The 10,358-nt window shown below is 55.2% G+C and overlaps 2 protein-coding genes across 2 annotated transcripts in view; one reads left to right on the top strand and one right to left on the bottom strand.

Moving 5' to 3' along the window:
- VDBG_08023 (conserved hypothetical protein) overlaps positions 1 to 982 on the bottom strand; it is a gene marked incomplete at both ends in the record, with an annotated part of 3,340 nt that extends 2,358 nt beyond the window's left edge. Inside the window, one exon of the mRNA XM_003001718.1 lies at positions 60 to 982. Coding sequence (XP_003001764.1) covers positions 60 to 982 — 923 coding nt within the window. The remainder of the gene's footprint in view (positions 1 to 59) is intronic.
- Positions 983 to 8,821: 7,839 nt separating this feature from the next.
- Positions 8,822 to 10,358, top strand: part of VDBG_08024 (farnesyltransferase subunit beta) — a gene marked incomplete at both ends in the record, with an annotated part of 1,941 nt that continues 404 nt past the window's right edge. The window contains 5 exons of the mRNA XM_003001719.1: positions 8,822 to 9,032; positions 9,163 to 9,523; positions 9,637 to 9,767; positions 9,895 to 10,012; positions 10,145 to 10,352. Coding sequence (XP_003001765.1) covers positions 8,822 to 9,032; positions 9,163 to 9,523; positions 9,637 to 9,767; positions 9,895 to 10,012; positions 10,145 to 10,352 — 1,029 coding nt within the window. The remainder of the gene's footprint in view (positions 9,033 to 9,162; positions 9,524 to 9,636; positions 9,768 to 9,894; positions 10,013 to 10,144; positions 10,353 to 10,358) is intronic.

A 10,358-nucleotide genomic window follows, 5' to 3' on the forward strand; every position in this document is an offset into this window, starting at 1 on the left:
CGTGATGGTTGTGGTTCTCGCCGTAGCAGCTGCGGTGACAAGCGTGCTGCTCAGGGTACGAGTCGGAGCCGGGAGAAAAGTTCGAGATGGGGAAAGGCGGGATCTCCTCGTAACTGCCGAGCTCGAACGAGTTGGCGCCGTCTGACGAGTCAGAATTTGTCCTCAGGTGCAGAGTCTGTCCAGGGTTGAAAATGGCGGCGTTCTGCTGCGCCTGCTGGAACTGGTTGAAGCTGCCAGCGTTGTTCTGGTCGCCAACCATGATCCAGCTGCCCTCGTTGGAGCTAGCCAGGGACAGGACCTCAAGAAACGTGCCGGTGGGCGAACTGCTGCCGACAGTGTGCGGCAAGGAGCCAAGTTGCATGGGGGGCACAGCAGCCTGAAGATCTTGCCAGTTGTCCATGGGAAGGTTGGGCCAGGTCATGGCGGGGACGCTGTCGTCCATGGGCGGCATGGAGTTGAACGCCGCCGCTTGCAAAAAGTTGGTGGGCAATTGCTGGGTTGTTGCGGGCAGGTAGCTGATGGGGTTGATGGGCGCAAAGTTGGAGGCAAAGCTGTCGTAGGTCACAGGCATGAAAGGGTCGGAGATGTAAGATGAGAAGTCGGGCGTGGACTGCTGGTGCTGTTGCAGGTGCTGTTGCAAGGCAAAGTCGGTGAGCATGCTGCCGGGCTGCTGGTATGGCGAGGACTGAGACAGCGGCGAGGCGCTCTGCGCAGGCGAGCTCGAGTGGTGCTGGTGATGATGCTGGTGGTGCGACTCGGGTGGGCTCGAGTGCTCGATGGCGCCGGAACTCATGTCGAGGGGCATAGGCCAGATTCGTTGTGCGGGCATGGCGCCGTGAGAGGACTGGGGACTGCTGTGGCCTGAAGTTGAGGCCATGTGCTGCTGATTTGAAGACATCTGGTGGGTGAACTGCTGAAACTGTTGCCGTTGGTCGTCTCCCAAATCCCAGAATGCGTCTCCTCCGCTGGTGTTGAAGGTCATGTTGTTCATCGTGACTGATGGGACAAGAGGGGGGACAGCCCAGGTGATAGGGTTGGCGGGTTCGTGGGGATGTGGGAGGTTGGTTCGTGATATGCTATCTCACCGCCAGACACCGCTCTTTTGCCGGGGTCTTGGGATGGGGAGAAAAAGGAAGCGTAGCGTTGGAAGGGGCTCTCCACGGGTAAAACGGGGAGAGAGGTTTTGATCGAGGAACAGACGAGGTTGGGGGTGCGGCAAGAGGTTCGAGGAGGAGGAGTCGAGATCAGGACGACCAGGACGGGACGGGGGGGGTTAAGCGACAAGGACTACGGAGAGACACGACCCCCCCAGATCTGACTTGGGGGTCTCGTCCTTTGGACCTGCTCTGACCTGGACCTGTGGGCGGTGCGGGCGGGCAGGTGTGGGAGGAGAGGAGCGCGAGGACGAGGCAGGAGCGACTCCACGAAACTGGCGGTGAGAGAGATGCAGTTCAACATCCAGCCCCAGCCGAGAGAGCGAACCAATCAAGGGTCCATGCGCAGCCTCTGCAGCTGCAAAGTGGTGGGGCATGGCGACAGGGGCCTAGCTGCTCACGCGGGCGCCAGGGCCAATCGCCGCCTGCCGTTTGGTTCCTCCGTGTGTCCATGTCAGTCTCGAGATCGGTTCGCACTGTATTTTGGGCGGCACACAGTGGGGTATGCCTCTACGCTTTCTCCATCGCCGTGCAGCGCTTGCCGAGCCCATGAGCCCACCGGGCCCTGGCTGTCCAGACCGCTCTCTCGTCGTCGCCTCCAGGGCTTTTTTTCTCAACTAAAATAAGGGACATGGGCAATCGTGAAGACGCGCCGACAGGCAGTCCACCTGTGAGGGCCGGAACTGTGAAGAGCCTCCATGCCGCCGACCCCTTGAACCCCGGTTATTTTGCTACCGTGTATCTTTTTTTTTTTTTAATTGTTATACACTTTACCTCGTTTTGGTTTTCCCTGTTTCCAAGTTGCACCAGGAACGCTGAAGAGAACCCACTACCCACCTACCTACTCGGGGACCTTAAGCATGTTGCAAGATCCACAACGGGAGTCTCTGCTCGCCTAGCCTCGATAATCCTCCGATTCACGAATCGAATCAGGTGAACTCGCGTCCGAGCCTGGATGAAGCAGTTATGGTTCCAAGGCCGGCGGCAATAGACTAACAGTAGCTGAAGTCGATCACGAGGTGGGCCGTCAGGAATGTCAACTGGGTACTGGGTTTCAGTGCAAAGCCCCTCTCTCACCAGCAAGGCCCCTCTCCCTCACACGCAGGGGGCTTTGAAAGAGTGGGACATGGGTATTCTGCGGCAATTGCGGCTCTCGTCATAGCAGGGTGTGATTGCTGTTCTTCTGCTTTGCTTGAATTCCACGTCCCTTTCCGGCTCAAGTTTTCAAGGCTATCAAACTGCCTCGTGTTTCCGAGAAACGAGCGACAACAAAGGAAACGGACGTAGCATGGAGCACGACACACGGAGCGGGCAGAAGGCCGACTTTGCAATCCGTACCAACTTGTTCCTTTGAACACGGTATCAGAAGGATGCCGTTGAATGCAGTCAGCCTCTCGCACGGTATAGCACTGTTCCGTCAACAAGTCGTCACGCCTCACACATGCTGGGTGTGTTGCGAGCCTTTCCGTGTACAGTATGATGTAGGCATTTGCCGAGGGGAGCAACAAAGGGAAGCGCTGTTTAACTCTCGCAACGGTCCCTCCTCGAGACTGAGGGCCACGAGCCACCTCACGCTGCCATGGCAGCTTGATCGATCGCCCCCAGCCATCCCATCCGATTGTGGGCCTTTCCCATCCACGCCAGCTCGGACAAGCGAGCCAACTCGTCATATCATCGCAGCAAGCAGAACAGTGTCTGACTACTGAGTTTCGCCCTCACAGCTGCATTCCAACCTACCGTTGCCAATTGCCCATGTGGCTCTTGGCCGCAGCCCATCGTATTGCGCACATGCCATGTCCGCGATTGAGTTGCCATCTTGATCGCAACGAGCTGGCACTCCCCCTTGCAGACAATGCCGTTGTCACCAGATCACATCGCTGATGCCTCTTTCTGGTCTGTGCGGCCGATGACGCGAGGGGCTGGAAACCCCCCAGTGACCGACCCCCTCCGAATCCTCAATCCTTCATCCTTGGACAACGCATACTTCTAAAACCTCTCCCTCCTGCCAACGGCCATCCTGTCTGGGGTTCATTGAGTGGCATGTATCACTACGCATCTCTACGTTGATGGAAGCCCTTGTCTTTCGGCTTTACACGCAGCTGTCGACGTCGGCCACGCAGGATGCTCCTGAATATTCGAAAGAGGTACATCTATCTCGCGTATCATTGCAGTAGAGGAAGCGAGGCAGAGCCCTTGCTTCGCCTTCGTTGATTTGCCTGGTCCTGGGGCGGTGCCGCTGCTTCACAGAAGCTTGAGGTGCTGGCCGTCAAGATACCTGGCTTCATCACTGAGAGGTAGGCTCGTGGCAATTTCAAGACCTGGATTTCGGTCTTGCAGGCGCTTGGCAAGCGTTTTCTTGACCCAACTTACTTCAACTCGCGGGCAACAATGAGGCGTGCAAGCTACGCAAGCTTAAGGTACGAGGCGATCCGCTAGATCTACCAACTCGGAGCCTGTACTGTAGACACGATTCAAGGCGCACTCCAGCTAGAAGAGACTGCTATATGTGCAAGACTCCGAATGCACTTCCAGGCCCAGGTTCGGCAGCAGGTGTGGAGGGGCAGAGAGGGGCTGGACGGGGTAGCCAGCGCCTCGACCCATGATCTATCCAACAGCTAGCCCGGACGACGAAACAATGGATTGCCCCCCCCCTCTCCTCATCAATAGTGCCAGTCCATTAAGCATCCCGATACAGTCGACAACCTCACATCGGTGACAGCGGATTCCAGGGTCCATCTGAGGCCGAGCGCGACAATTGCCCGTTTCTGCCCCCATTTCTCCGCGACACAGTGCATGGAGCTCCCAGCTCGAGCTACGACGATCAGTTCTAGTTCGCCAGCCTCTACCGCAACGCACGTCTCGCCAATTGGCTTCGCCGAGATCACCTGCAGGAGATCTGCATCCAGGCCTCCGAACAGACTGGCCTATTTCCGGCTGTCAAATCATCTTGATCGCTGGTCGCTGCTGCAGTCTGCCAACGACGAGGCAAAAGCAAGCAAGTGGCGTGGCAGTGAAGGCGGGCCTTTCATCTTGAGCGCGCGCGTTGAGTGAACAAGTAGAGTCAGTTGCTTTGCTCTGTGGTCGAGCTGAGGGACTGCCCAAGACCCGACGATAGGCTCGACGTCCAGAGACATGGCACCAGTTCAACGACGGCGCCTGCTGCTGCTGAATGCCATTGGCGTCGTGCCACCCAGGTACGCATGCTCGGTTGCCCGCAGCTAAGGCATGAAATCCCCCCCAGCATCATCCTGCATATGGACGACCTCCAACCGCTGGTCAGCCTCTGGCACTTCTATTCACCTGGCCCTGTCGCCTCTAATCAGTCCCTCTCTTTCCGTCTCCCAGTCCCTGTGGCACCTCATGGCACGTTGTCTGAGACATCAAGATATGGGTGTGTGTGATGCCGCCATATGACGGGCTTGCGCTCTCGCCCGTCTTTGCGGCCCTGGACGTCGGACAGACACCACCTACAGCCCACCCCACAGGACGCTGTGTTGCGACGACCCCGCGATAGAGGATGGCTGAGATGTCTCACTGTGCCGAGCGTTGCACAGGACCCCTCTATAGGTACGCTATTCGTGCAGAACTGAATCAGGTTTCGAACCATATTCCGACCAGACACACGCCATTCCTCCCTGTTGTTTACTGCAACTGGCTCACCGAGTACTCGAAAGACGGCAGATACTAGGTGCATCCCCGTCAACGATGGTGCACGCGTCGTAGTTACCCCGAAGGCGTGCCATACACGGGGAAAAGCAACACCTCCCCCCCTCCTACCCTTCCTTGCGGCCACGGACACCTGCAACGAGCATTCCACCGAATATGCGGTGTACAAGAGGCCGGTTCCCTGGCCCGCAACGTGACGGTATCGTGGTGGCGTGGCCCGCTTCCCCCTAATGTAGCGAGTATCCACACCATCTCGCTCGAGCCAATCCTAGGGGGAAAGATGCACGAGTGGCAGCCGACAGCGAGACTTTGCACAAGCGATGCTCTTTCTGGAATTCTGTGCTGAAGGCGGGCATGTGCAGCAGCCGTACTAACAGCCACACGCCTCTGCACGTAATGCCTCACTCACTCTCAACATCGGATGGTCGCAAGCACTGGGGGCGAGGCTCATGACTCGGTGGGGGCATTCTTTGGATTTGTCTTGGTCGTTGAAGCGTGATCACAAAATCCACGGTTGGTGCCTGACGAATACAGTTGGATTGAGATTAGTTCCGACGTCTGGAACGGGTACCTGGCAGAGATGGAACCGATGAGGAGGGGTTCTTCCCTCTCTTCCTCCTGGACCCCGTTCTGGCGCGTGTGACTGACGCTGTCGTCGCGGAGGGTGTATCCAGGAGCAAAGTCCTTCCTCCAGGTCTGCCGTGGCGCGGGCGGGTTGGGCTGAGATTTCTTTTCTCCTCCGCATACCCTTTGGGCATGCTTTGCTGCAACTGCAAGACGTACAATGTGGTTATCATGGCGGTGGCGCCCGGCATGGATGCGTCTCACATATGCACATATGAGCTGTCTGTACAGGACAGCTGCTTTTCATAGGATGCAGAGCGATTGCTTGCAGGGTGACCGGCAGGGTCTTGGAGAAGCTACTTTCCGCAGTGGGAGGCGAGATTGTCGCCTGCAGGCCGAGCCATTGGGAGGTCAGCATGGTCGGGCTGCTTCAGCACATGAGCAACATATTCTGTTGTCTGTAGTGGATGACGTGCTTCGAGCAATCCCGTCCGATGTTAACGAATGGAATGCATCTGCTTCTGCAGTCCTACCCTGCAAATCATTTGGTGGCGAGCTTGCACAACTCGGCCAACTGAAATTTGTTGCGAACTAGGTATGAACATACAGTGAAGCAGCAGATTCAGGAGTGCGCCATGAACTGCATCAGGACTGAGTTGAATTGGATATAAAGTCAAGACAATCAAGTAAATGATTGCGTCTAAACCATCGTCATGGGCTCGAGTTGGTTTGGTGCAAGAAGGGACTAACGGACAATTGCGGTCACCCTCTGACCAGTCTCAGGCCATTCCCGGCGCCCTTGCTCTTATGTTCGGTCTTGCTGTGGCAGTTGTGGGAATCTCAGAGTTTCTGGATGTGTTGCTCAAGGAATATCCCAATCCCCTTTCTCAGGTTATAATAGCTACAAATCAACGTCTTTTAGTACTCAGGCTCCAGAGTTGTAGATTGAATAAATCTGGGGGAAAGCCCCGCAACAACAAGACAGACTACCTGACGCCAGCTGTGAATGACTTTGTTTGAGCCCATTCTTTTCTTCACAAGATGGATATTCATTGAAGTTTTCACACAGACGAACATGACAGCCTGACGAGCCTTATTAACCTTATTGCTACGCATATATTGTTCTGTTGAGATGGATGTTTGTGACAGCGTCAGTCCATCACCCCTAAGTCTGTGGCGATAGGCAGAAAATCAGCATAGTCGTAAAAGCATACTTGGCAACACTATGCCATCCATGATGGTATGGAAAACCTATACGCCCGAACCAGCCCTCCTCGTCATCAGTGAGATTAGGGAATCCGCAATCGAGCTCGATGCAATGTTTGCCGCGAGCCATTTCTGCATATGAAGCAAATTTTGAAGCATGGCGGCAACGTGAAAGAATGCGCTAGGGTAGGTGCTTGTGATTGTAAGGTTAGAAGTGAGGCAGCTAAAAGCGAGCGGCAGCTCTTGGTTCGATCAATGCAGGCGGAATGGCCGGCCGATCTCCTGAAGTCTATACTGGTCAAGACTCAGTTTTTCGAATAGACTTGTTGTACTCTGCTAAAACATGATAGGGGCAGAGTGACTTGATATTTTGACCTACCACGGACATTCGATGATACAAAATGCGTTGCACGAGTAGCTAGAACAACCTCAATGTGAATATCTTTCAATTGGACACCCGCTAGGCCTTTTAGTAGGTTAGCAGGGGAACATAGTAGGGTTCTGAAGTTTTGTTATGTTTGTTAGGTTCGTATGTGAAGACTATGTAGAGATGGACGCAGGCTCCGGGTGTGGTATCGAGTCAAGAGAATTGGAACTGTGGCACGGAGGGAACGCCATCTCCTTTGTTGAGGTCATAACTTCCCAAAGGCAAACTTCAACTGACAAGTGGCGAGACGCTTCAAGAACCCCCCCCCCAACACACACCTCCACCCGGCCCGAACTACATATATTTATTGCAAAAGAGATGTGGTTTATGAATAATAGATATAAGGATGAAGTGGTCAAAGCCCAGAGTGGTGATAGACTTCGTGCTTTACATTCTGCTCAAGCAAGGTATTGTGGTCAACTTCCAGAGAAAGTCTGTGCCCTGCTGTCAATAGAGCTCAAATTTGACTCCAGAACCACTTGGGTTGGTCCAATCGTCGAGTCTCTAGCGTAAGTGACGCGTCGCTGACTCTAATCAGCCAGCCAACTTGCTACTAGAGATGATCCAGTTTCAGACTATCTACAGACCAAAACTTAGTTAAGAAGCTTGATAGGCATCAGACATGAGCTCCATTTTGACATTTGTAGACTAACAATTCCATGTTTTTGCCCTCGGAAACAAGGGTCATGGTCATGGAAGATATCTTCGGCTCGATAAGTGTCTTCAAGATTATTAATGTTATGGCACCGACCCAACGCGACATGTGAACTGTGCCCAAGGTAATCAAAGATGATATGTTCGAGGCATATAAAACAACAGCGTCTTCTAAATCGTGCTTGATCCAATTTGTGAGGCACAAGTAACTCCAATTCAAGCATGTCGATCTCTACAAAGCAGCGGTGATGGAGGCGCGAACGATCTTCTTTTCCTATTATCAGAGCGGAAATCACAGGACAGGAAGGGCTTCGAATGACACGCGTTTTTAGGATGTCATGCTCTAGAGAACAGGTCTAACTGTGCGTGGCTTGCCAAGTTGAACAGGCTTTGTCAAGCAATTGCTGCATCGAGTCTCTTCTGGTTACGAGCTCTAGAATGGCGTATTGACAGTTTCTGAAGGAGGTCAAAACACATCGTGAAGGTCAAGAAATGCCGTAGCGTGTTTTTGATCACTGCGAGCATTGTGATGACTATTCACTGCCTAAGCACATGCTACACATGCTACACGTCTGCCCAAGACCCCGAGCGATGGTCACTCGGCCGAGTTATCGCACGTGGCTTCGAGACATGACCCTGAAAGAGGCTTGCCAACCCACAGTCAACAAAGAAAGGGGCTCTTCTGGCCTACCAACCAAGGCTTGGCTACCTGATTGTCATAAGGCCCAGCTAGAGCGGGCCGAGACAAGCCTCAAGTTGAGCCACACATTCCATGGACCAATCAGAGCTCTCGAGCTCCACACCACGGCCAACCTCACCCACGACTGACAATGACAAGGCGAAAACCATCTTGTGATTGTTCTCATGTCAGCATAGCTTCAACTCGACCGATCAGTCTAATCAAAGGGAAAAGGAAGCTACGAGACATGGAGAGCATGAGAATGAATTGAACTGAGAGCTCGGGACGACGTCGACAGCCACTACAAAACCCCTCCCCCCCCGCCCCGCCAACCCCTCCATGTGGTGAAGCATGAGCAACAGCAACAGTCACAGCAACAACAGTAGCGCGACCAGCACAAGCCGCCGAGTCAGACCGGAGAACCACCGCACCAGAGTCGCATTCAGGCGCAGTAGACCATCAGCTGCTGCCATGGCTGCCGCTTCTATGCCAACAGACACGGGGCGACCCGCCGAGAGCGAAGCAATAGTGGTGGATGGGAAAGACGATGGCTTCGTCGATATCTCTGCATCCGAGTCCGACGAACAGGAACTGCTGGCATCGGAGATGAAACAGGCAGAGCTTTCTCACCCGTGCCCGCGATCTTTCACATCCCCCGCCCGCCCATCAAAGAATCACACCGGTCGCACACGCTGACCCCAGCAGAATGGCGACTATGCATGAGTGCCTCCCCGCTCCTCGCTGGCTACTCAGACACTCTCGAGCTCAACCGCCGCGGCGGTACCAGGCTTCGACGTGAAGCTCACATAAAGTATCTCACAAGCAGCTCGGGAAGCTGCCTGCCCCCTATCTCATCGCGGATGCGAGTCGGCCATGGTTCCTCTTCTGGTCCCTGAACGGCTTGGCTCTGCTCGGCGAGGACGTTTCCATGTACAGGCAGCAGCTCATCGATACGGCGAGGGCCATGCAGAACCCAAATGGTGGCTTCGGTGGCGGCCACGGGCAAGTGTCGCATCTCGCCACCACCTTTGCGCTGATCCTCTCGATCGCCATCGTCGGCGGCGAGGATCTCTACGAAGTCATCGACCGGAAAGCCATGTGGAAGTGGTTGTGTTCCCTCAAACAGCCCGACGGCGGCGTGCAGATGGCGTATGGCGGTGAAGTCGACGTGAGGTAAGCTCATACGCTCCCCATGATGTGCGCCGATGCAACACGACGGCTCACGGCGCCATCTCGCCATACGAAAACCACGCTTACCTGTTGTTCCTTTTCCCGCTTGCTTCCAGGGGTGCCTATTGTACCACCGTCATCGCTGGCCTCCTGAACATGCCCCTCGAACTGTCGCCCGACTCCCCGGCCTACACCCCCGACGGCAAGACCACCCTCTTCACCGGCCTAGCCGAGTACGTCCGTAGATGTGAGTCAAACCCTTATTCTCCTTTGTCTCGGGCTGGCTGGCAAGCAGGCACACTAGACCTGCCCCTGTCTATTGTTGCATGTCAAATTGAGACACATTCCGACTGACACACCCACCCACCATCTAGGCCAGACCTTTGAAGGCGGCCTCGGAGGCAAGCCAGACACGGAAGCACACGGAGCATACACATTCTGTGCCCTGGGCTGTCTCGCCATACTTGACGCCCCGCACCGAATCATCCCAAAGTGCGTCCCCCTACCACACCCAAGCCGCCCGCAGCCCCCCCTCCTCCCCTTTCTCGTCCACTTAGAGCATGCCACACATAATGGTCAAGCAAGGCAAGCACTGGCGCTGACGCAGGCAAAAACACTTCACAGGTACCTCGACGTGCCACGACTTATCTCCTGGCTCTCCTCGCGCCAGTACGCCCCCGAGGGCGGCTTCAGTGGTCGGACGAACAAGCTCGTCGATGGTTGCTACAGCCACTGGGTCGGCGGCTGCTGGCCCCTCGTCGATGCCGCACTGAACGGCGCCAGCGAGCTTGACGAAAACGTCGGTGACGATGAGGGGGACTGCCAGCTAACAGTCAGC

This window comes from Verticillium alfalfae, genomic scaffold (assembly GCF_000150825.1).
Source record: "Verticillium alfalfae VaMs.102 supercont1.11 genomic scaffold, whole genome shotgun sequence".
Classification (NCBI taxonomy): Eukaryota; Fungi; Ascomycota; class Sordariomycetes; order Glomerellales; family Plectosphaerellaceae; genus Verticillium; species Verticillium alfalfae.